General features: G+C 40.0%; 1 protein-coding gene across 1 annotated transcript in view; it reads right to left on the reverse strand.

The window, feature by feature from the left end:
* Nucleotides 1-1,850: 1,850 nt before the first annotated feature.
* The window catches only part of LOC105547744 (histone H3.3C-like), a 54,432-nt gene continuing 29,095 nt past the window's right edge, over nucleotides 1,851-27,187 (reverse strand). The window contains exons 2-3 of the mRNA XM_011991445.1: nucleotides 2,036-2,317; nucleotides 1,851-1,987 (exon numbers count right to left, since the gene is read on the reverse strand). Coding sequence (XP_011846835.1) covers nucleotides 1,851-1,987; nucleotides 2,036-2,317 — 419 coding nt within the window. The remainder of the gene's footprint in view (nucleotides 1,988-2,035; nucleotides 2,318-27,187) is intronic.

Here is a 27,187-nt window from a genome sequence, read left to right on the forward strand (position 1 = left end):
AAAAAAAAAAAAAAGATTTAAAAACATAAAATACATGTACAGTATTGTACTGTATTTATCAATACTCTAAGTTTTACATCGTCTGTCTGAAATGGCAGGTAACCACAGCTGCAGATCTCAATCTATAATACATATTAAGCAATTCAACTTTTTGTTGGAATGTCATGACTTTGCTTTTTAGAAGCACTTCTGGCAGCAGTAGTGACACTTCATGTGAGTCACACGGTGTTATCATGGTTTACAATATTGCATTAAACACGATGAAACGTACACGGTGAAACGTACAGGAGAACTAACAGAGATGGCTTTTTTTTTTCTTTTTTGAGCCAGAATCCCACTCTTTTGCCCAAGCTGGAATGCAGAGGCACGATCACGGCTCACTACAGCCTCAAGAGAGATCACTTTTTATCTCCACATGCAAGTTATTGTTAAAGCGGACCGCTCAAGGGGAGATGATTAGCATCACATGGTGGCATTTTAAGCAGATACTCTCAACACTTGAGCTCACCACCATGGCAACAGGAGGTGGGTACATAATTTTATGCAGTTATGATTTAATACTGAATCTCTACATTTGTTTACATTTCCCTTGACTGTGAATGGCACCATGTATGGTCTGTGGGTGTGCAAATTTTGATAAATTTTAACTTTTTATAATAGATTTGTGTGTATTTTATGGTAGAAAATAATAAAGTAGACTAGTCAGTACATATATTTATGCATTCATAACATATGTAACTTTTTCTTAAGTTTTTTGATATTTACAGGCTACACAGTTCATCTGCAATTTTTACCAATTGTTGAAAATCTCCAAAAATGTTCTAATATATTTATGGAAAAATATCTGCAGTTCAAACTCATGTTGCTCAAGGGTTAACTCTATATCATGGCGGGTGAGAACACAGCTCTGGAGGCAGAATCCTAAATTTAAACTCCAACTCCACCACTTGTTAGCTTGACCTTGGATAAACTACTCAATTTTTCTGTGCCTCAGTTTCCTCATCTGTAAAATGAAAATCATAGCCTCTCTGTGCTACAATGTTCTAACATGTAAAATGGGATTTTTGTGAGGATTAAATGAGTTAATAGAGGTAAAGCATTTAAAAGAGTGCCTGGCACAAAGTAAGTACTAGATGTAGGTTAGTTATTATTACATTTTATGCAAGCTGAATTCCCCAGAAAGCTGGGGCTCAACCTGCTATGCCACTTCTAGCCTCAGGAGTTGTAGAGCGGCAGCCAAGAAGATGCTGTACTCTATTTCCACACAACTCCCTCATTTCCTAACCCCTTCTCTGCTTCCCAACATTTTCTTTGTTCTTTAACCTCTGTCTGTTACCAATTTAAACTTCCTATCTTGCTTTTTTTTTTTTATAGTTTAATGTATTTTAATAGCAAACTTACAGGAACAGCACAGAAGACAGACAGCATTAAAAACATGTACTTGCATGTAGGACAACTCAGAAAAGTATAGTGAATGGATGGAATCTACTGTATGATAAAAATGCTACAAACATCATTTAGTTGTCGTCGATAAGAAATTAACCTGTTTAAAAAGAAATCCAAATGCTGGCATTGTCCACAAAAATTTAACAGGTTTATTTATAATTATTATAAAGTTGAACCGCTGAAACTTGTTCACTGAAACATTTTAACTTGGATTAATGCTTTACTTCTCCACACTTATATTAAAAATTCAAACAGAAATGAAAATGGAAAAACTGCTGATACCTGGTTTCTGTCCCCTATTTTTCCACTCGCAATCATATAGTTAGGCACATTTTGACCCCATGGAAAAAAAAAAAAAAAAAACACTAACGTTCAGAACTACCAATAACAGGAATAAGCGATTTTTAAAAAATTTTTGTTAATGAAATGCTTCCCATCATAGTGGACTGTGAAACACGTTCTCCACGTATGCGTCGTGCTAGCTGGATGTCTTTTGGCATAATTGTTACACGTGTGGCATCCATAGCACACAGGTTGGTGTCTTCAAAAAGGCCAACCAGACAGACCTCACTTGCCTCTTGCAAAGTACCGATAGCTGCGCTCTGGAAGCACAAATCTGTTTTAAAGTCCTGAGCAATTTCTCGCACCAGACGCTGGAAGGGAAGTTTGCGAATTAGAAGTTCAGAGGACTTCTGATAACGTCTAATTTCACGGAGTGCCACAGTACCAGGTATGTAACGATGAGGTTTCTTCACTCCTCCAGTAGAGGGCGCACTCCTGCGAGCGGCTTTTGTAGCCGCTTGCTCCCTGGATGCTATACCACCGGTAGATTTGCTGGCAGTCCGCTTTGTAAGAGCCACGGCATAGAGACCTCCTTACTTACCCGCCTTGTCCTTCGGCTGCAGCTCAGCGAGCAAGAGGCGGCGCTGGTGTTGGAGAGCGACAACGGCGCGGCTGCGAACACCACTTCCTATCTGTATTTATTTATTTATTTTATTTGAGACGGAGTTTCGCTCTTATTGCCCAGGCTGGAGTGCAATGGCACGATCTCGGCTCACCGCAACCTCCGCCTCCCTGGTTGAAGCGATTCTCCTGCCTCAGCCTCCCAAGTAGCTGGGATTACAGGCACGTACCACCACGCCCGGCTAATTTTGTATTTTTAGTGGAGACTGGGTTTCTCCACGTTAATCAGGCTGGTCCCGACCTCAGGTGATCCGCCTGCCTCGGCCTTCCAAAGTGCTGGGATTATAGACGTGAGCCACCGTGCCCGGCCCACTTCCTATCTTTCTATTCAAAACAACTACATTAAAAAAGAATTCAACACAACTACATAAAACAAACAAAAAAAGATGTCAGAACAACTAGCAAGAGGTCCATATAGAGGTTTGGGGCATGGTTTTCTTTGATGTTTCAGTGATGTTGGATTGGGTTTTACATATGTCAAAAACATTTCCTTGCCATCTCTTTTTGTAGTGGGATTTTGATACAGGATCATAAGAAGTAGAAAGAGAAAACATATTACACTGGAAAGAGCATGATTTGGGTTTAAATTCCCGGTTCTGTTATTTTTTGGCCAATGCTTAACCTCTCTGCTTCTCAGTTTTCTCAACTGTAAATTGGGGATATTGTTTGCACTTCTATTAAATGAGGTAATGTATCTAAAGTATCTAGCAAGTAGATAATCCTCAAGTGCTCAATTTTATCATTAATAGCGTGTGATTTTAAAGTATACATAAAGTATATCTGACTGAGGCCGAGTGTGGTGGCTCAGGCCTATAATCCCAACACTTTGGGAGGCCGAGGCAGGTGGATCACTTGAGGCCAGGAGTTTGAGACCAACCTGGGCAACAAGGTGAAACCCTGTCTCCACTAAAAATACAAAAAATTAGCTGGACATGATGGCACGTGCCTGTAATCCCAGCTACTCGGGAGGCTGAGGCAGGAGAATTGCTTGAACCTGGGAGGCGGAGGTTGCAGTGAGCAGAGATCGAGCCATCTCCCTCCAGCTTGGGTGACAGAGTGAGACTCTGTCTCAAAATAAATAAATAAATAAATAAAATATATCTAACTGAAGGAAGCATCTTCTCAGCACCACAGTGGAATTCCATCCCTCTACCCAACAGGGCTTCAAGAGACTCGCCTGGCTGAGTCTCCTATTTTTATCTATTTTCATTTTCTAAAATGGATATTAATAGCACCATTTTAGAGGGTTGTTGTGAGAATGAAATAGATTTATGCATGTAATATGCATACTTCGTTCTGGACACTACAGTCAACTTTCTTATTTTCGGAAAGATACAATTTATTTCAAAGAAAGAATAAAAATCCAACCCTATTCTTATCATCAGACTTGAAAAGTAGTTGACAATTGTTTTCTGGAAATGCCCCATGGTGGGCCCAATGTATGCAACAGCCCTAAACTCCCAGAAGAGGGCACCAGCTGTCTCTCTAGCCTTCTAGTTGATGGGGGATAGGGAGCAGCTGTTTAAGAGGTGATGGGAATAAGATCTACAAAAGGATAGATACCAGCCCTTCCTGCTTTCTTAGAAAAGGCCAGTATGTGAAAAAAACTAATTATAAATCAGACAGTTTAGGAGGTGATTACTGACTTGACAAAAGGACACAACAAAATGGATCACTGCAATTTGCTCTGAATAGCAGGAACCCTTAAAGCTCAGTATGGGTTTCTTTTTCAAACTACAATGTGCTGGGCACACTAGTGAAATGCATGAAATTTACAAAGAATTGATTTTTATCTAACTTTTCAGAATACGGCTATTGTATTAAGCACACATGTATAATGGAATTCTTCCTTTAAATGATCATGATTTACATTTTCTTGCAATTGCATTTATTCAGCAAATATCTAGTAATCACTTCCTATGTGATTGTGTTAGGTGTTACCATGCAGGCTAAGAGCTAGGCTACTTGGTTTAAATTCCAGCTCTATCACTCTTAGCTTGGTAATTTAGGACAATTGACTTAATCTCTCTGTGCCTTAGCTTCCTCAGCTAATAATAAGGATAATAATGGCATCATTTTAGAGGGTTGTTGTGAGAATGAAATAAGCTAATACAGCTATTAAGTTGGCGCAAAAGTACATGGCGCAAAAGTAAGAATGAAATAAGCTTATACCGCTATTAAGTTGGCGCAAAAGTAAGCTTATACAGCTATTAAGTTTTACCATTGAAAGTAATGGCAAAAACTGCACTTACTTTTGCACCAACTGAATAATATGCATACTTTGTTCTAGACACTATACCAGACCCTCAGAGTACAGAAATTAACAGGACAAGTCCTCTATCTGCAGTGCTCCCAGGCACCATGCTAGGCACTGGGGTTGGTTGAGGGACACCAAGATAAAGGTTTCTATCTCAAGAAAATAACAACCTGGATCAGGACATAACAGGTAGGAAACATTTCCCATAGCCATGGCATTTCCTCTGATTACTATTCTGAGTTCCCGAGAAATGGACCTATTTCCTGGATAAGTTTTATCTTAAAAGTAATTTTCATTTTCCATAAAACAAAAGGGTATGAGGGTATGTTGTATTATATAGAAGTGTTTATTGATTTGACACTAGGCTACATTATTTTACATATTATACTTTGTTTAATCTTTATATAAATTCTATGAGGTTAAAGCATTATTATTCTCATTTACAGGTGAGAAAATTGAAAATAAGAAGTAACTTGCCCAAGGTAGTAGCACAGCTCTCAAATGGTAGAATCCACTAGGATTTGGACCCAAGGAAGGCTGACTCTTCTTGTACCTGATTAGTTGCTATATAAGCTGTCAATGAGCATTTGGCACCTTAAGAAAGCACATTTCCCCTGTAAAATAATCCCACAGAGATTTCTGAACATGGTACCAAAATCTAAGTTCTGTGAAGTCAAAGATCATGCCTATTTTATTAATTATTGTAGGTGCTCAATAAATATTTGTTGAACAAACGGTTGCAGTAGGAGTTTATCATTCTTTCAGAAATCTAGGCTGATGGGCAGACTCTTGTTGAATATGTTGTAATGTATACTTAGAGAAAGCTAAGTATACATTCTGAGTTTTGAAGTGCAGGAAAGTCTGAAACAACCACATTTCTCAATTCTTTCAATCCCATGTAGAAAAAAAGTTAATATTGCCTGTATTAAGAAGCCCTTGTGACTCTCTCAATCTCTAAAGATTCTAGCAGCCCCAAGACAAAAAGTGCCCCCTTTGCCATGCCTAGGTAGGAAGATTCACTGCTCCCAGCACTTCGAAATGGACATTGCACCAGCCTTGCTAGCCCGAAGACCAGAGCAGGTCTAACCCAATTGGAGTTGGTTCAGGTCCAGACTCGGATGGAGCCAAATCAGCCTCAGGTCCTGGACTCAACGCTAAAACACGCTCATCAGGCCTCAATAGTATGCCAGGCATTGTACTGGGTAGATGCTAGTGAAACCCAATATAACAAGCAAAACAAGTGCAAAGTCCTGAGGATGCAGAAGACCTGTGTGGATGGAGCACAAAGAAGAGAATAGGGGAAAGAGTTCCAGGTAAGAATGGTGTGATAGATAGGAGCAAGAACATGCATGGCCTCGTAAGAGATGCTGCTAACTTTTGTTTATCTTTCTGAAAATTAAAACAAGTGTGGACAAAGTAGAAAAAGGCACTCCTTCTGGGTAGATAGAGCCCTATAAATGCATGGTTTAGCAAGGAGAACACAGGCTGGGTTTCTGTCCTCACATGCCCCTTTGACAGGGTACATTTGTGTTTTGCTCCAACTGCACAGCCATGCATAACTACTCTATTTATAAGGCTTTTGGCCTTCCCTGTGCTTTAGCCTCACTGGCCTTCTGGTTTTCTTTCAGTTTTTCCAACAAACTAGATTATCTTTTGCCTGAAGATCTTTACATATATTGTCTCCTTTACCCAGAATATAATCTCCTCTCGCCTTCCCTAGGGTACTCTCACTCAGCTTTCATCTCTCAGCTCAAGCATCTCTTCCTTGAGGAACTCTTCCCTTAGTCCCTAGGTAGGATCTAAAAAGTATTTGAGGAATATGTGCAATAAAGTTGACACTTGAATTGGGTCCACAGTTACTAATTGGGTTTTGATAGGTGGAGAAAAGAAAGTTGCCATTCCAGGATCAGTTCAGAATTTTTCAAATATTGCCTTGAAAATTCTAAGACGGACCTGAAGAGCAGTGTCATCTCTACCATAGGTCTCTTATGGAGAGTTGGGCAGCATTTGTAAGGCACAGCAGTTGTAAGAAATAAGTTCTGATACAAGTCACTGATACTGATCATCTACTGTATATTGGATCCTTTGTGCATTTGTTTGTTCATTAATTACAACTGTGAAGTAGGTACTGTAATTGTATTCCTGTTTTACAGAAAGAGGAATTGAAGTTCAAAGCAGTTAAGTGATTTAAGCGGAATCAAACAGTTATAATGAAAGGCAGATTTGCACACAGGTCTCTTGACTTCCAAGTCCTCGGCCTTTGTTACACCTTTGAGGAGTCCGTACTTATCTTCTGCAGCACTTCTCAGGCTTGGATTCCCATGCTGGATCTCCAGAATCTGGTCTTCAGTGTGGCAACAGAGTTGCTTCTATCCAACAGTTCCTACGAGAGCTCCTCATGATGTTTCTGGGATCTTTAGGCTGAAGGGGGTGTCCAAGTAGAGAATCTCCAGGAAGAGAAATCTAGAAACAGAACCTTGTAAACCTTAGCATGAAAGTGCGGAATTTTAACTGTTATCTTGCTTATAAGCCATAATAACTCCCAGGGAAACCAGGAGAGTATTTATTTTTTAGCCAAGTAAACAAGCAAGAGCTAAGCATGATGATAGCTGGTGTAGCCATTGGAGTTTTTGGTCATCGCTGGATAATCAAGTCATCAGTAAAACATTGACCATGTTCCCATCCTCTGGCCTCCCTCCCTCTGGTCTCAGTAGCCATTTATATATATAAAATATATATATAAATTTTATAGTAAAGCAAATGACTAGGCAACTAACTTCCTAAGAAGACTGTTCTTCCCCTAAAAGTCCTACAGAGACTGGCTGCATAATTATCACTCCATTTTCTATTGTATGTCAGCTTCCCAGGGATTGGGCGTGGCTGAATAACAATGGAGCCTGGTCCAGAACAACTCAGTATAGGGAAGATGTTCTGGATACTTGGGCAGAGAAAAGGGAGGTTTATAACGGGTTCTTCAAGCACTCAGCGGCTATTCTACTGTTCTGCAGATCTATAACCCCTGTCTTCATCTCAAAAACCAGTGTAGAGTTTGGTGTTGAAATGAAAAAGACCTAGGGCTTGGACCTAAACCATGTACTTGAGACCAACAGTGGGGAGCATAAGGATTTTTTTTTTTTTAAAGGATGGTCACTTTCTCTCTCTAAACAAATCCTGACACTGTCCTACTGAGTCAGACAAGGTCAGAAATGTCTCTGTCTTACTTTTCACTTCTGATGTCTGGAGGAAAGTAGACAGGTTAGTGTTTCCCTTTCACTGTTCATAAGAAGTGTTCCTTTCCCCTACTACTATGACAAAACTTTTGGAAAGACCAGAGCTTACAGCTCCCATGGACCCAGGAGCCAGAATCTGGAACATAACTACCAGGTGTCACGAGGTTTGGAAGCATATATTCCTTATGTCAGATTTTCCAACTTTGGCCCTGAGTTTAACTGCTCCATTTGAACCACGAAGAGGGTAACTCCAGCTCTCATGTTGAAACTGAAAGTTGAAGAAAAAAACAACCTTGTGAACAACTGAATTCGCCCCAGATAAATTGATTGCCAAAATCGGAGACAATCCAAAGCTTCAGCCAAATCTCTAAGCAAACTTCAAATGTTTTAGATTCTCAGGAAAATATAGTGAATATTTTTATTGTGTTTTTCCTTTTGACTCTTCTCAGGTTAAAGAAAAGCTGGTGAAAACCCTAGGGAGAGGACTGTGGGCAAAAGAGAACAACTTAGTATAATACTTAGCTCAAACTTGGAGGATAAAAATGACTTGGAACATTGTTGAGAACTTTACTGAGTTCTGAAAGATAGCTTTTTTTTTTTTTTTTTTTTTTTGAGACAATCTTGCTCTGTTGCCCAGGCTGGAGTGCAGTGGCACAATCTCAGTTCACTGCAACCTCTGCCTCCAAGGTTCAAGCGATTCTCCTTCCTCAGCCTCCTGAAAAGCTGGGACTACAGGCGTGTGCCACCACACCTGGCTAATTTTTGTATTTACCTTTTAGTAGAGACAGGGTTTCACCATGTTGGCCAGGCTGGTCTGGAACTCCTGACTCCTGACCTCAGTTGATCCACCCACTTCGGCCTCCCAAAGTGCTGTGATTACAGGCGTGAGCCACCATGCCCGGCCATCAAAGATAGCTCTTAATCTTTCAGAGTATCTATTCATCAGACCCTGAAGTAGGCTCCCAAACTGAGAAAGCCCTTCCTCTTTAAGAGAGGAATATACGCTTTTTGAGAAAAACTTGTATTCATTCACTCATTTATACATATATTCACTGAACAAATATTTATTAACTGCCTGGTATTTGTCAGTTCTCAGTGTTGAGGGCATAAACAAGAGCAATAAACAAGAGCAATACTTGTTTATTTACAGTCAAGTGGTGAAGACAGACATTATGTAAACAATCTCACAAATAAATACTTAAAATTGTGATAGAGTGTGTAAAGGAAAATTTTAAATCCTCAGGACCCCCCAAACTTCTAATGCAAAAGGGAAGGTCATTGCAACACACTCTTCCAAATGAATAGCTGTTCCTAACATATTATGCATCATCTAGATCTCCACGGAAAGGTAAAAGGTCTCAGATATCTGGGAAGGACTGCCCGCCCCCATGACTAAGTTATTTGCTGGCCTTCCATAAACAAGGATATGCCACATGTGACTTTAGGTGTACAATCTAAGTCTAGCTCCTAATACTAAAGTCTGTTTGATTCTACACTGATAATGTCATTACAAGCTTATCCTCCCAGGTGTAGAACAAAGTCAAGACTCCTTCCTCCACCTACCTAGAGACTTCTGCGTAATTGATTTACCTTTTACTCCTTTTTTCTTTCCAGACATTCGCTTTATCTTACATAAAATGTAGATTTACTGATCATTAACTAATGTCTCACAGGAATGCAACTATTCGCCCAAACACCTACCTGCCTCTCTTCCTACATGCCTTCCCTGCTTTAAGGAAGTATACAAATACAAAATCTCCTGAGAACCTCTTTGGAAAAACAGCCACGGATGTATCTGTGATTCGTGTTCTTCACAGACATGCCCTAAAATAAACCCCAGTGATTGAGACTTATACCTCAGTCACTCATTTCAGTTGTCAAGAGCTATGAAGGGAAATTACGGGCTCCCCTGGGAAAATAAACCAGCAGGATATGAAGGTGGGATGGAAGAGAGAATTTACTCAGGTGGGTCCAGGAAGATTCACTCAAAGAAGAAATATTTAAGCTGGTATGTAAAGGTTAAGTAGGAACTCACTAGGTAAAGATTTGGAGGAAGAATATTCCAGGAAGAGGATACCCCAATATAAAGACTCTGAGGCCAAACTTTTGGGTGTCCTGGGTGTCCCAAAGGAATTGAAAGAAGGCAAATTTGGCATGAGCACACAACATGAGATAAGACTAGAGAATTAATCAGTGGTCAAAGTATACAGCGACCATTTAGACAACACAAACAATTTTGGATTTGGGAGAGCAAGTTATCAAGAATGATCAAATTTTGATATGTTGCACTGGAAGAATGGGGTTCCATGTTATTGAATTGTTGAGCACTGAAAGAAATACATGTTTGGGGACAAAAAGAGATAATGATTCACACAGGAGATGGAAACACTGGGTAGGAGAGGGTGGTTCCCTGACAAAGGCCCCACCCACCCTCAAGCCTGAGACCCATGGCCCTAAGTGAGAATAGGCATTTCTGTTTTCATGCCTGAAAAATTGCCTTTTGGCCCATCATGCCCCCCTATCCTGTATCCGTATGAACCCTGAACCCCAGGCTCCAGAAGCAAATGAGCAGACAAGAAGACAAGGAGACAAGCAGATGAATGGCAGAACAATGCAGCAGAGAAAGAAGAGGAGGAATGCCTGAACGTCAAGAGGAGTTCAGCTAAGGGCCGTCATCAGAGAGGAGTTTGGCCACTGGACAGCCAAACTCCAGTGGAAGATCATCTTCCCACTGCATCCCCCCTGCTGGCTCCCCATTCATCTCACTGACAGCCACCTCCACCACTCAATAAAACCCCTGCATTCATCCTTCAAGTTCATATGTGACCCGATTCTTCCAGGAAGCTGGACAAGAGCTCAGGATACAGAGAGCTGTCACACCGACCCTCTGCCCTTGCAGAAAGGCAGAGTGTCCACTGAGCTGGTTAACACTCAAGCTGTCCATGTACAGCAAGGCTAAAAGGGCACACTGTAACACACACCCATTTGGGCTTCTGCACCTGTCTGTCTGCTCCCCCTCCCATAAGGGGTTTGAGCAGTGGCAGTGACAGAACAGATGAGTCGCACCCCTGTTGCATGGCCTGTGAGGAGTGTCAAGGAACTTTCCTGTTTCATCAATGAGTTTGATTTTGGTTATTATGATTTCAAGAATATTGTTAGATAGGTGACTGGATACACAGGCGTACCTCATTTTATTGTGCTTCTCTTTATTGCTCTTTATTACACTTCACAGATACTGTGGTGTTTTTTGTTGTTGTTGTTTTGTTTTGTTTTTACAAATTGAAGGTTTCTGGCAACCCTGCGTCATGCAAGTTTATCTTGCAGTTTTTTTTTCAACAGCACATGCTCACTTCATGTCTTGTATCACATTTTGGCAACTCTCACAATATTTCAAACTTTTTCATTATCATTATATCTGTAATGATGATCTGTGATCAGTGATATTTGATGTTACTATTGCAATTGTTTTGAGATGCCATGAACCACACCCACATGAGGTGGCAGACTTAATCAATGTTGTCAGTTCTGTGTGCTCCACCAACAGGCCATTTCCCTGTCTCTCTCCCTTGCCTCCAACCTCCTTATTCCCTGAGACACAACAATATGGAAATTAAGCCAATCAATAACCATACACTGGCCTCTAAGTGTTCAAATTAAAGAAAGAGTTACACATCTCTCACTTTAAATCAAAAGCTTGATTAAGCTTAGTGAGAAAGTCGTGTCTAAAGCGAAATAGAATGCCACATTAGGCCTCTTATGCCAGTTAGCCAAGTCGTGAATGTAAAGAAAAAGTTCTTTTATTGATACATAATTGTTCATATTTATGGGGTACATGTTTTTTTAATGCATGTATACAATATGTAATGATCAAACCAGTGTACTAAGGATATCCATCACCTCAAACATTTATTATTTCTTCATGTTGGGAACATTTAAAACTCTCTCTTCTAGCTATTTTGAAATATAGAATAAATTACTGTTAACGGTAGTTACCCACTGTGCTATCAAACATTAGAATTTATTCCTGTTATCTAACTGTATGTTTGTACCCAATAACCAATTTCTCTTCATCCCCTCCTTTTCCAAGCCTCTGGCAACCACCATTCTACTCTCTATGTCCATGAGGTCAACTTTTGTAGCTCCCACATATGAGAGAGAACATGCAATATTTATCTTTCTGTGCCTGGCTTATTTCACTTACCATAGTGATCTCCAGTTAAATCCATGTTGCCACAAATGACAGGATTCCATTTTTTATGGCTGAATAGTATGCCATTGTGTATATATGCCTCATTTTCTTTAACCATTCATCCATTGATAGACACTTAGGTTGATTGCATATCTTTGTTATTGAGAATAGTGCTACAATCAACACGGAGAAGCAGGTATCCCTTTGGTATACTGATTTCTTTTCCTTTGGATAAATACCCAGTAGAGGGATTGCTGGATTATATGGTGGTTTTACTTTTAGTTTTTTGGGAAACCTCCAGACTGTTTTTCATAATGGCTGTACTAATTTACATTCCCATCAACAATGTGTAATTGATCCCTTTTCTCCACATCCTCACCAGAATTTACTATTTTTTGTCTTTTTGATAATAGTTATTCTAACTGAGGTGAAAAGATATCTTATTTCGGTTTTGATTTGTATTTCTGTGATGATTAGTGATATTGAGCATTTTTTTCAAACACCTGTTGGCCATTTTTATGTCATCATTTGAGAAACGTCTATTCACATTCTTTGCTCTTTTTTTAATTAAAAAAAATTGTGGGTACATAGTAGATGCATATATTTATGATATTCATGGGTTACATGAGATGTTTTGATGCAGGCATGCAATGTGAAATAAGCACATTATGGAGAATGGGGTATCCATCCCCTCAAGCGTTTATCCTTTGAGTTATAAACACTCCAATTACATTTTAAAGTTATTTTAAAATGTTCAATTAAGTTACTATTGACTACAATCGTCCTGTTATGTATCAAATAGTAAGTATTATAAATTCTTTCTATTTATTTGTACCCATTAACCATCCCTGCCTCCCTGCCCACCCCCACTACCCTTCTCAAACTCTAGTAACCATCCTTCTACTCTCTATGTCCATGAATTCAACTGTTTTGGGTTTTAGATCCCACACATAAGTGAGAACATGCGATGTTTGTCTTTCTGTGCCTGACTTATTTCACTTAACATAATGATCTCCAGTTCCATCCATGTTGTTGCAAACGACAGGATCTCATTCTTTTTATGGCTGAACAGCACTCCATTGTGTATAAGTAGCACATTCTCTTTATCCAGTTATCTCTTAATGGACACTTAGGTTGCTTCCAAATCTTAGCTATTGTGAACAGTGCTGTAACATACAAGGGAGTATAGATGTCTCTTCGGTATACTGGTTTCCTTTCTTTTGGGCAAATACCCAGCAGTGGGATTGCTGGATTATATGGTAGCCCTATTTTGAGTTTTTTCCAAACTGTTCTCCATAGTAGTTACATTAATTTACATTCCTACCAACAGCATATGAGGGTTCCCTTTTCTCCACATCCTCGCTGGCATTTGTTTTTGTTTGTTTATGTTTTGAGATGGAGTCTCGCTCTGTTGCCCAGGCTGGAGTGCAGTGGTGCGATCTTGGCTCACTGAAACCTCCACCTCCCGGGTTCAAGCAATTCTCCTGCATCAACCTCCCGAGTAGCTGGGATCACAGGCACCCCCCACCATGCCTGGCTAATTTTGTTACTTTTAGTAGAGACAGGGTTTCACCAGGCTGGACTCGAACTCCTGACCTCAGGTGATCCACCTACCTCAGCTTCCCAAAGTGCTGGGATTACAGGCATGAGCTACTGTGTCTGGCTGCCAGCATTTGTTATTCCTTGACTTTTGGATCTAAGCCATTTTAACTGGCATCAGACTATATCTCATTGTAGTTTTGATTTGCATTTCTCTGATGATCAGTGATGTTGAGCACCTTTTCATATGCCTTTTTGCCATTTATATGACTTTTTTGATAAATGTTTATTCAAATACTTTGCCCATCTTTTTATTGAATTATTAGATTTTTTTCCTATAGAGTTGTTGAGCTCCTTATATATTCTGGTTATTAATCCTTTGTCAGAGGGCTAGTTTGCAAATATTTCTCCCATTTTATGAGTTGTCTCTTCCCTTTGTTGATTGTATCCTTTGCTGTGAAGAAGCTTTTTAATTTGGTATGATCCCATTTGTCCATGTGTACTTTGGTTGCCTGTGCTTGTGAGGTATTGCTTAAGATGTCTTTGCCCAGACCAATGTCCCAGAGATTTTTCCCAATGTTTTATTACAGTAGTTTCATAGTTTGAGGTCTTTTGCTCACTTTTTAATGGGATTATTTGAGATTTTTTTGGTTTTGTTTTGTTTTTTGCTTTTGAGATGTTCTATTTCCTTGTATATTCTGTTTATTAGTCCCTTGTTGAATGAATAGTTTGCAAGTATTTTCTCCCATCTACAGGTTGTCTCTTCTCTCTGTCGGTCATGTCAGTTGAAGAATGATGAGGTTCCTAAATTTGGAAAGGAGGGCTTTATTTCTCATAAAAGAATGAAGCCTGCAGGCTGACCATCCCACAGGCTGGGACATGTAGCCTCTGGCCAGAAGCCAAGAGCAAGCACTCTGAGGGAGGGAAGCATAAGACTAAAATTTATGCTGAATGGGTTGGCTAAGTATACATATTGAATAAGCTATAGGAAGAGTCATGAATAATTTTTAAAGGAGATGCATGCACATGTGCAATTGAGCTTCATGCCTCTTCATCAGTCACATGTACAAAAAATGGAAGTGTTAGCATTATCCAAGGGTGGAGTTTTTGGACCTCTGACATCAAATGGTAAAGCAGAGGACATGAAAACCCTCATTGCACATCCTCTGTAAACTGGCCAGAACCACTAACTGGTCAGTGGTCTTTTATTAGGAAGAGATGCATTATGAAGCTGGTGAGCTGTCATATTGAAACTGCAAAGACAGGGAGTCTGGTCGTGGCCTCAGATGATTGGTTAAAGATGATAAAGGAATGAGTCATCCTTTTCTCATTTTCCAGAGCTAGTTTCTGCTCAGTCCCTAGGAAAGAATTCTAGTTAAAGGTTAATAAAGAAGGGGCATACTCAGATATATCCAACCCCCCATCCATCATGGCCAGGAACACAGTTTTTAAGGTTTATCTGGAGCGCCCTTGGCTGAGAGGGGGTCTTTTCAGTTAGTTGGGGGACTTGGGATTTTATTTTTATTTCTCAATTATTTATTTTGCTGTGCAGAAGCTTTTTAGTTTACTATACTCCCATTTTATCTGTTTTTGTTATCTATACTTTTGAAGTCTTACCCATAAAATCTTGGCCTAGACCACTGTGCAGAATTGTTTCCTTGTATTTTCTTCTAGTCATTTTATAGTTTCTGGTCTTACGTTTAAGTCTTTAATCTATTTGGAGTCAATTTTTGCATATAGCGTTAGATAGGGGTCTTGCTTTATGCTTCGGTATATGAATAGGCAGTTTTCCCAGTGATATTTATTGAAGAGGGTATCCTTTTCCCAATGTATGTTCTTGGTGCCTTTGTTGAAAATCAGTTGATTGTAAATGCATAGATTTATATCTGGATTCTCTATTCTGTTCCATTGGTCGATGTGTCTGTTTTTATGCTGATACCATGCTGTTTTGATTACTATAACTTTGTAATATTTTTTGAAGTCAGGTAGTGTGATGCCTTCGGCTTTGTTCTTTTTGCTCAATATTGCTTTGGCTATTGTGGTCTTTTGTGCTTCCATATTAATTTTAGTATTTCCCTTTCTATTTCTTTGCAGAATGTCATTGGTATTTTGATAGGAATTGCATTGAATCTGTAAATCACATTGGGTAGTATGGTCATTTTAACAATATTAATTCTTGCAATCCATGAGTATAGGATATCTTTCCATTTGTTTGTGTCCTCAAGTTACTTTCATCAGTGTTTTATAGTTTTTGTTGCTGAGGTCCTTCACTTCCTTGGTTAAATTTATTCCGAAGTATTTGTCTTTAGCCGTTGTAAATGGGATTGTTTTCTTAATTTCTTTTTGAGCTAGTTCATTGTTGGTGTGTGGAAATGCTACTGAACCTTGTATGTTAATTTTATATCTGGCAACTTTACTGAATTTGTTTATCAGTTCCAAGAGTTTTTTTGGTGGAGTCTTCAGGTTTTTCCAAATATAAAATCATTTCATCTGCAAAGAGAAACAATTTGAGTTTCTTTTTTCCAACTTGGATGCCTTTTCTTTCTCTTGCCTGATTGCTCTAGCTAGGACTTCCAGTACTATGTTGAATAAGAATGATGAAAGTGAGCATCCTTGTCTTGATTCAGTTTTAGAGGAAAGGCTTTCAGCTTTTCCTCATTCAGTATAATATTAGCTATGGATTTGTCATATATAGCCTTTATTATGTTGAGGTATGTTCTTTCTATGCCTAATTTGTTGAGAGCTTTTATCATTAAGAGATTCTGAATTATATCAGATGCTTTTTCTGAATCTATTCAGATGATCATATGGTTTTCGTCTTTCATTTTGTTGATGTGATATATCACGTCTCTTGATTTGCATATGTTGAGCCATCCTTGCATCACTGGGATAAATTCCACTTAATCATAGTATATTATCTTTTTAATGAAATTAGATTTCATTTGCTAGTATTTTGTTTAGGATTTTTACATCTATATTCATCAGGGATATTGACCTGAGGTTTTCTTTTGTTGTTGATTCCTTGTCTAGTTTTGATATCAGAGTGATGCTGGCCTTGTAGAATGAGTTAGGAAGAATTCTCTCCTTATCATGTTTTAGACTAGTTTTAGTATTGATGCTAGTTCCTTATAAGTTTATCTGTGTTCTCTTGTATTTCACTGAGTTACTTTAATATTATTATTTTTAATTCTTTTTCAGGCATTTTATAAATTTCTTTTTCTTTTTTTAATTTCTTTTTCTTTAAGACCTGTTACTAGAGTATAACTGTGTTGCTTTGGAGGTGTCATATTTCCTTCTTTTTTCATGTTTTTTTGTGTACTTACATTGATACCTGGTGTAACAGTCACTGCTTCTAATTTTATGAATTATCTTTCATAGGAAAATCTTTTTTCATATAGATGTGTTTGTAGTGTTGATTGGATAGGGTTCTTTGGCTGTGATTCTGGGTGGGCACAGTTTGTATTTTCTGTATGATTTCTTTGGCTCTAATGAGTGTCAGTGGTGTCTGTGGGTTGGCTGCAGTTATTAATGGAGGCTATGATGAGGTTTTTCTGTGGATGGGCATGCCAGGCAGGCCAGTCCTTAGATACTAGTGGTATTGGCAGCAGGCCAGGCATGCCAGTCTTCAGACCTCCAGGTGGTGTGCTCAGGTGCCAGGATTGGCAGCAGTGGGCCAGGTGGGCAGAGCCTCAGGCCCTCAGGTGGTGTCTGTGGTATCAGTGGTGGTAGTGGCAGTAACGGGCCAACCCTCAAGTCTCTGAGTGGCTGCTGTAAATGTCAGCGGTGGTTGAGGGCTGAGCAGGGAAGTTACCATGCCCCCAGGCAGCATACACATATGGGTGCTGGTGGCAGTGGTGGCAGACTGGACAAGCCAGTTCCCAGGCCCGGAGGAGGCATGCATGGCCACTGGTGGTGGGGTGGAGTGGGGTGGTCTCACCCTCATGCCTCTAGATGGTGTGCATGTGTGTCCATAGAAGTAGGCAAGGCGAGCCTATCCCCAGGCACTGGGACTACATGCATGGGTTCTGGTGGCAGCAGCAATGTGGGTGGGCAGGGAAGACCTGTCTTCAGGTCCCTGAATGGCATGCATGGGCACTGGTGGTTGCAAACGGGGTGGTTCCATCCTCAGACCCAAGGACAACATGTGGTGGTGCCAACAGTGGTGGTGGCAGGTGTGTTGAACCTGTACTAAGGCCTCTCAGTGGTGCTCACGAGCACCAGCTGTGGTGGGCAGGGCAAGTCAATCCCCACGTCTGAGACACTGCATTCGTGCACCTGCAGTGGTGATGGTGGGAGGGGAGGTCTGTGCTCCGAAAAGTGCATGCGCAAACTGGTCTCTAGGCACCTTGAAGGCACATGCAGGTGCATGGTGGCCCTGCCACTGTAGGGGGCAGTGTTGCTGGCAGTAGCAGTAGCCCCAAATAAGCAACTCTCAGGCTATGGTTAGCACGTATTTCAGCTCCCTTTGTTTGAGGGGCAGCCGCCCTGGTACACTGCACTGCCCATTCCCTGGGTTTTAGAACACTGTGTGGGCTAGAATGCTGGTGCCTCTGCTGCACCACTGGGTCTAGCCAGCATCAAGAGGCTGCAACCCTCTGGGTGGGTGTGGAGGGATGTCAGGAGGGCTCCAGAGATGTAGAGATATAGGAGCTGTTGGGTCCCAAGGCAGAATGTTGTCTATGGGGGCTGGGCTGTCAAAATGGTGCCACGCTGCAGCTGCACTTCTGGAGGTGTGTAGGACCCAGCTTAAACAACCTCTCGAAAACAATGCTGCTACATGGACTCCAGGCAGCTTCCTATACTAGTTTCAGGGCCTGCAAGGGCCAAGGGGCTCTCCTGTGGCTGAGATTACAGGAGGCTGGAGGAAATGCAGACTGCTGAGGATCTCTCCCTTACTTTTTTTCTGCAATGCTCAGTTCCTCCTGGCTGTGAGCCAATTCTAGCCAGGCAAGATGCTTTACTTCCCTCTCCTTCCATGGCTTAGAGGTTTCCTGTCACTTTTCTGCTGAATTCCAGTGTTCTCTTTTAGAATCTCTATTTGATGTGTTCTTATCTACGTACTGTTTTGGTCCTTCTTTGCAGGTGAAGTGAACGTCTGGTGCCTCTAGTCAGCCATTTTGAAGCACACCTCCCAGGAAAAGTTCTTGAAGGACATTAAAAGTGCTACTTCAGTAAACACATGAATTATAAGAAAGAAAAACAACCTTTGTGCTGATAAGAAGAAAGTTTTTGTAGTCTGGATAGAAGATCAAATGAAAAAAAAAGAAGAAGAGCAAATCACCCACAACATGCCTTTAAGCCAAAGCCTAATCCAGAGCAAGGCCTGGACTCTTCAATTCTATGAAGGCTGAGAGAGGTGAGGAAGCTTGCAAAAGAAAAGTTTGAAGTTAGCAGAGGGTGACTAATGAGATTTAAGGAAAGAAGCCATCTCCATAACATAAAAGTGCAAGGTAAAGCAGCAAGGACTAATGAAGAACCAGCTGAAAGTTATCCAAAAGATCTAGCTAAGATCATTAATGAAGATGGCTACACTAAATATCAGACTTACAATATATACCAAAAAGCCTTATATTGGAAGTAGATGCCATCTAGGGCTTTTATAGATAAAAAGAAGTCAATTCCTGGCTTCAAAGCTTCAAAAGACAGGCTGACTCTCTTGTTAGGGGTTAATGCAGCTTGTGACTTTAAGTTGAAGGTAGTGCTCACTTACCTTTCTGAAAATCCTAGAACCCTTAAAAATTATGTTATATCTACCCCACCTGTGCTCTGTAAACGGAACAACAAAGCCTAGATTACAGCACATCTGTTTACAGCATGGTTTGCTGAATATTTTTAAGCCCACTGTTGAGAACTACTGCTCAGAAACAAGAAGATTCCTTTCAAAATACTAGTGCTCATTGACAATGCAACTGGTCGTGCAAGGGCTCTATGGAGATGTACAAGGGGATTCATGTTATTTTCATGCCTGCTAACACAATATGATTCTGCAGCCTATAGATCAGGGAGTGATTCTGACTTTCAAGGTATTATTTAAGAAATACATTTCATAAGGCTATAGCTGCCAGTGATTCATCTGGTGGATCTGGGTAAAGTAAATTGAAAACCTTCTGGAAATGATTCACTGTTCTAAATGTCATTAAGAACATTCATGGCCAGGTGTGGTGGCTCACACCTGTAATCCCAGCACTTTGGGAGGCCGAGGCAGGCAGATCACTTGAGGTCAGGAGTTTGAGATCAGGCTGGCCAGTGTGGTGAAACCCCAACTCTACTAAAGCTACAAAAAAAAAAAAAAAAAAAAAGCCATGCATTGTGGCATGCACCTGTGCTCTCAGCTACTTGGGAGGCTGAGGTAAGGGAATTGCTTGAACCCAGGAGGCAGAGGTTGCAGTGAGCCGAAATCGTGCCACTGCACTCCAGCCTGGGCGACAGAGCGAGACTCCATCTCAAAAGAAAAAAAAAAAAAAAAAAAAAGAACATTCATGATTAATAGGGGAAGGTAAAAATATCCACATTAACAGGAGTTTGGAAGAAGTTGATTCCAACCCTCATGCGTGACTTTGAGAGATTCAAGACTTCAGTGGAGGGAGTGACTGTAGATGTGGTGAAAATAGCAAGACAACAAGAATTAGAAATGGAGCCTGAAGATTTGACTGAATTACTGCAATTTCATGATCAAACTTGAATGGATGAGGAGTTGCTTCTTATGGATCAGCAAATAAAGTAGTTTATTGAGAAGTGGAACCTACTCCTGGAGAAGATGCTGTGAACATTGCTAAAATGGCAACAAAGGATTTAGAATATTACATAATCTTAGTTGATAGAGCAGTGGCAGGGTTTGAGAGGACTGACCCTAATTTTGATAGAAGTTGTACTCTGAGTAAAATGCTATCAAACAGCATGGCATGCTACAGAGAAATATTTCATGAAATAAAGAGTCAGTAAATGTAGCAAACTGCCTTGTTGTCTTATCTTAAGAAATTGCCACAGCCACCCCAACCTTCAGCAACCACCACCCTGATCAATCAGCAGCCATACACTTCAAGGCAAGACCCTCCACCAGCAAAAAGATTAGGACTCACTAAAGGCTCAGATGATCGTCAGCACTTTTAGCAGTGAAGTATTTTTAATTAACGTATGTACTTTTTTAGACATAATGCTATTGCATACTTAATAGACTACATTATGGTATAAAGATGACTTTTATTTGCACTGAAATCTAAAGAATTCATGTGACTTGCTTTATTGCGATATTCACTTTATTGCAGTGGTCTGAAACCAAATCTGCAATATCTCTGAGGTATGCCTATACCATTCTGAAGCTCAGAAGAGAAATCTAGAAGTATAAAACTGGTATTCATTGACATATACACTGTTATTGAAGACATGAGAATGGTTGAGTTCATGTAGATAAAGTACAGGGTGAGAAAATGAGAGAGCCTAGGGTGAAACTGGATGATGCCAACATTTGAAAATTGGATAAAGATAAGAGGGACAAAGAGGCAGGACAAGAGCTAGGAGAGTGCCGAGCCCAGAAGCTAAAGAAAGACAGTGTTTCAGGAAGAAGAAAATGATGAACTGTATTGAATTACGCACAGCAGTAAAGAAAATGAGAGCTAACAAGTAACCATTAGATTTAGTATCAAGGTCATAGAAAACTGGTGATAGTTCTGTTTGGTGAAGTGAAGTAGCACTAATGTGATTGTTCTGCTTTTGAAAGTGAATAGGAGGAAAGGCAATGGAAAAAGGCTAGAAAATCCTTATAGAAGTGTTGTTATAAGGAGAGAAAAGCGGTAGCTGAAGGAAAATGTGGGGTCCAGAAAATTTTTTAGTGGGAGAAACTTGTAAGTGCTCATGGGAATGTGTCATGTACCAATTCTATTTTTCAAGATCCAAAAACCAGAAATTGGTTAAGGTTAGGCCATAGACAGAAAGCTTGGGTCCATAGCCAACAAAAGCAGATTTCCTTGGGGTGCCCTGATCAGACTCAAATAGACTGCTCTCGATTGCTTTTAAATAAGCTATACTTAGTTTCTCTAGTGTCCCCTAAAGAAAGAGGTTTTTATCTGTAAGTTTAATAGGCTAAGGCCCTGTTTTTCACTTGGATGATATCTTAAAGCTGTCCTTAGTTTTGTTCAAGATCGTCTATACTGTGACTCTAAGAGTAAGCTTTCTAAAGCACATGTCTTATTATGTCACTGTCCTGCTTAACACATTTCAGTTGTTTTCCACTACCTTCAGGATGACATCACAAACTTTTCAGAAAGACAAACAAGGCCTTTCTGATCTGATCTGATCCATAAATATTTATCAGACTTCATCTATGTTCATATCCACATTTGCATCCTATTCTCCATTCGAACCAAAGTACTAACTAACTGTTCTTTCAACCAGCCAATCTCTCCCTTAATCCTGCCTGCCATTTTTCAGGCTGTTTGCCTTGCCTAGAACGCCTTCAGCTGAGGTGCTCAACAAAAATTGGTAAATAAATGAATAAACAAATGAATGAATGAGATGACTTTACCTCAGTTTCCTTGGCACTTTTTGAGAGGAGCTATACATAGTAATGAGTGCAGTGTTTATTTTGGGAAGCTGAAGGATACTTAAGTGGTGGGACTTCTGGAAATCATTGAGGTCCTCACTGCATTAAACCATCACTCCTGTTAGACTGTCTCTGGATCATATCCCATGAGAGTTTTGTTTTCCTGAGCAAGGGATTGGTATTACTAGAAGTCCCTGAGGGAGGGAGAAGTGCTAAAAAAGGAAGAGAGGCCCAGGCAGAGAAACTGGAAGTGGGAGGTAGGTGATGGGAAACAGTTAACAGTACAATTTTGCTCAGAACTGACGTTGTTGTGATGGCACGGGAACAGAAACAAGCCAATTTAAAATATAAGTAACTACAGGGTAAAGGTTGATTTGCAGCTTAAAACATACTTTAAGCAATTTTAATCATCCTGCTGTTGGGCTAAAAAGCAATTAAAATCACCTTTACTCTCCATTCCAGATGCCCAAGATAAAGAACTAAGTAGAATACAGCAGGAGGGTTCAGACCATTTCCAAAGATAGATCCCTTCCAGGAGATCCCTTTGGGTTTGAGACACAGTGGCGTGGGTATGTTAGGATCCCCCAGCAGAGACAAGTCCATGAGATAAACAGATCCAGAAAGTCACAAGCTTTTCATAGTCCTCGTGGAGGGCCAAAAGGAGATCTGGCTCACAAGTATCACAAACCTGGTGAACAAGCCAAGAGGCTTCCTCCTCTGGTCACTTTCAGACCTACCTAGAAGGAGATCAAACCCACCCAGTCCTATGGGCTTTTTGGAGCTGACTAGGTTTGACATTTCTGGGATTTCAGTACCCCAGATCAAAAGATTCCCACTCTTCTGTAAGAACTGTAACAGGAGACAGGAAGTAAGAAAACAAAACTCCATTATACTTTCCCTCTGAAACTCTACTCCTTGTCAACTACTAAACATACCTTCCTTCCACTGGCCAATTTTATTAGTTATTTGAGGAAAAGGAAATTCGAGGATTGGATAGGAAACAGAACTTGAGAAGACATATGATACAAATAAGCTTTACGGTCCTGTTTAAAACAATCAGTTCCCATAGAAGTTGTTGAAGGGTGGTGGTGGAAAAAGTATGGACCTTGAACTTACTTTATTTCCATTCCACTTATGCCAACTTATTACCTACATGACTTTGAAAATGTCCCTCACTGGGTCTCAGTTTCCCCACCTGTAAGATGAAGTTATAGTGCCAATTTCACTTATATGAGGGTTAAATTCCTGGTACCCAGGAGGTAGTCAATCAATGCTAGTTAATTTTTCCCCTATTTATGGAAAATGATGGGGTGGTAGGTAAATCCTGTTCTGAGGGACAAGGATTTTGAAGTCCTGAGGTTTGAGTTGAGCAGAAAGGGCTTGGGTAAGTACTTAGATGGGATTTGTAGAGGGGAGGGTCATTGAATTGATAAAGTACAACTCTAGTTGGGAATTATTGTATGGGCACCTTCTATATAAACAAGCTAAGTTTGGAGGGTAATATGTAAGTGAGTGATGTAACAGGGTTTGTGACAGCAAAAATTCTGGATTTTTTACCCTGCCTGGCTCAACTTTGCACGTATGCTGTCTTGTATATACCATTCTGTTTTCTCAACTCTAGTAGCTTTCTAAACAGACCCAGAACCCTCCTGCCCCAACTCCCACCATCAAACCAAGCTTTTATATAGACTAATAATTATTTACAAACTATGAATCTCTGGATACTCCGTGGGGAAAGGAAGAGGAGGGTGAAAATTGAGAGAGAGATAGAAAGACAGGGTGTCATTAGCAGGAGAACGAGATTTAGAAAACAGCACTGGAGAGGTGCTCTAAAAAGATGTTTTGCATAAGAAAGGATATGCTTTGGCATTTAACTTGTGGAATTTGAGACCAGAAATCATAGCTATCTATTTGCCAAGAGTGGAAGCTGGTTGAGTGGTCCAATTGGAGAACCTTGCTTTGAGCCACCTAACATACAGATTGAAAATATGAGTTTATATTGTATGACATGGACATGTTTACAGGATTATTAATGGTTTTGTAGCTATGAGTACAGCTAGGAGCATTTGAAAATGATTGTTGCCCTGCCATCAATTGAGTGATACTTAAATTGCTCAACTGCTTATGTAAGAAACTCTACAAGTAACCATCTTAAACATGCTTTCCTCTTAATGTTTCTGCTCCCTGGAGATCTATTTTTATCTCTTTCTTTCATTTCACCATCAAACATCTGGCTTCATAATTACTTGTTCAGTGACTTCGGCTCCTGCCATTCAACCTATACTTTATCTCAGAGGTTTCAGTGACCTCCACATGGTCTAAATCTCTGTCTGCCTCCTTCTTGATCCCCTAACTTTGCTGATTTCTTCTTCTTTGAAACTTCTTTTTCCCCTGGGCCTGGGGAGGGGCGGGGAGGGCAATAAGTGTAGATGTTCACTTGGCATGGGTGGGTCAAGAGGGTATTCTAAGCATGAGCAAGAGCATGGGAGAAAAAGCGAGCCCACACTCCATTTAGGGAAATGCAGGTTATGAGAGATAACTAGAGTATAGCAGGAGAAGTGTGGCAGGAAGCCAGAGAGGTTGGTAGAGGTAAGATCATGAAAGGCCTAGTATCTTTGCTGAGGAGTTTAGGAGCCTAGGAAGCCATTAAAATATTTTAATCAAGAGAGCAACAGATGTAGTTTGTACTTGAAGAAGTTTTCCCTGGCAGTGGTGAGGAGGTTGAATTGGAGAAAGGCAATTCCAATGAAAATCTAATAATAATTTCTTGAAGCCTGAAAAAATAACATATACTATGAAAGTAAACAGGCAAAATAATTAAGAAAATTGTACAAAAGGCCAATTAATAAGGGTCAAGAAAGGCAGACACTAGAAAAATAACCCTGTGGTTAAACCCACTATGATGGTTACTTTTATACGTCAACTTGAATGGGCCACACAGTACCCATACATTTGGTCAAACATTCTGATTGTATCTATGAGGATGTTTCTCGGTTAGATCAACATTTAAATTAATAGACCGAGTAGAGCAGATTACTCTCCCTAATGTTGGTGGACTTCATCCCATGAATTAAAGGCCTGAATAGAACAAAAAAGCTGACCTTCCTGCAAGTAAGATGGAACTCCTCCTGCCTTCCTTCTTGAATAGGGACATCTCCTCGTTCTGCCTTATGACCCAAACACTGAAACATCTGCTCTTCCTGGATCTTGAACCTGCCAATTCTCAGACTGGAACTTACACCATTGGCTCTCCTGGTTCTTACGTCTTTGGACTTGGACTAGAATTACACCGTTGGCTCTCCTGGGTCTGTAGCTTGCCAACTGCAGACCTTGGGATGTCTCAGACTCCATAATCACAGGAGCCAAATATATATATGCATATATATGTATATATGTATATGTGTATATATATACACAATATATATACAATACATATATGTATGTATATGTTTATATACATATATGTATGTATATGTTTATATGTTTATATACATATATGTATGTGTATTTATATATATATGCATTCTTGTTAGTTCTGTTTCTCTAAATAACTCTAATACAAATTTTGGTACCAAGAAGTAGGGTGCTGCTGTAACAAATATCTAAAAATGTGGGAGCAGCTTTGGAACTGGATAATGGGTGGCGGCTGGAAGAGTTTTGAGGTACATGCTAGAAAAATGGATGTTAAAGGAAATTCTGGTGAGGTCCTGGATGAAAATGAGGAAAAGGTTATTGGAGACTGGAAGTAAAGCAGTCTTTGTTTGCTTTACTTGGCAAGGAACGTGGCTTCATTGTGTTCTGGTGTTTTGTGTAAAGTAGAACTTGTGAATGATGAAATGGATATTTAGCAGAGAAGATTTCTAAGCAAAGGTAAAGCCTGGATCCTCCTTACTGCTTATAGTAAAATGTGAGAGTAGAGAGATGAATTGAAGAAGGAATTGTTAGGCAAAAGGCACCTTTTGCCTAACACTCTACCCACTATCCAATTCTAAATAACTTAGAGAATAGAAAAATTTTCAATTTTTCCATATTATAAAAAAAGAGAAAGCTGTTTCTGAAGAGGACACTAAGGGTGTGGCTGAATAATCATTTGATAAAGAGATTATGGGTGCAACACGTGGATTTAACCAACTATCTCAGCAGAATCCAGGAATAGAGATGGGATTATACTGGGAGAAACATACCAGCTGGAACTAAAGAAGACAGAAAAAAAATGAGACTAAATGAAGGAAGGCTGTTGGAATTCTTAGGTCCTACAAGACCAGACCATAGAGTCATTCACATTCAAACTGCGAACATGCACTATTCTTCAAGAAAAGGGAAGAATGACCTACCCCAAAGGTGATTGAGAGATCATCATGTCTGCCTCCTTGGTTTCAAAGGGTGGTGCCATTGTCTCAGTTTCAACTGAAGCTAAACAGCTTCTAAACAGAGACATGGGGGTGAAGCCACTGCCCCATTGGGTCTGGAAGGTGGATATCAAGCCAAAAAGGATGATTCTTGATTCTTAAGATCTAAAAAAACTTGTCCTGCTAGGCTTCGGATTTGATTGGAACCCTGCACCCCTTCCTTCTTTCCTACTTATTTTTGTCTTGTGCCTGTCTCATCATTGTATTTTGGAAGCACATGACTTGTCTGGTTTCACAGGTTCACAGCTGGAGAGGAATTTTGCCTCAGGATCAATCATACCTAATTTCTCACCCATCTCTGATTTAGGCTATATTTAGATGAAACTTTGGACTTTAGAATTTAGAGTTGATGCTAAAATTAAGAGTTTTAGGGCTGTTGGGATGATATGGAGGTAGTTTGCCTGCTATAAGGACATGAATTTCAGAGGCCCAGAGATAAAATGCTATGAACTGAATTGTGTCTCCCCAAAATTTATATGTTGAAGCCCTAATACCCCATGTATTGCCTTTAAGGAGGTGATTAAGGTTAAATGAGGTCATCAGGGTAGAACACTGATGTGATAACTTGCATCATTATAAAACAGGAAGAGACACCAAGTATCTCTATTTCTCTCT

This window comes from Mandrillus leucophaeus, unplaced genomic scaffold (assembly GCF_000951045.1).
Source record: "Mandrillus leucophaeus isolate KB7577 unplaced genomic scaffold, Mleu.le_1.0 Scaffold395, whole genome shotgun sequence".
Taxonomy (NCBI): Eukaryota; Metazoa; Chordata; class Mammalia; order Primates; family Cercopithecidae; genus Mandrillus; species Mandrillus leucophaeus.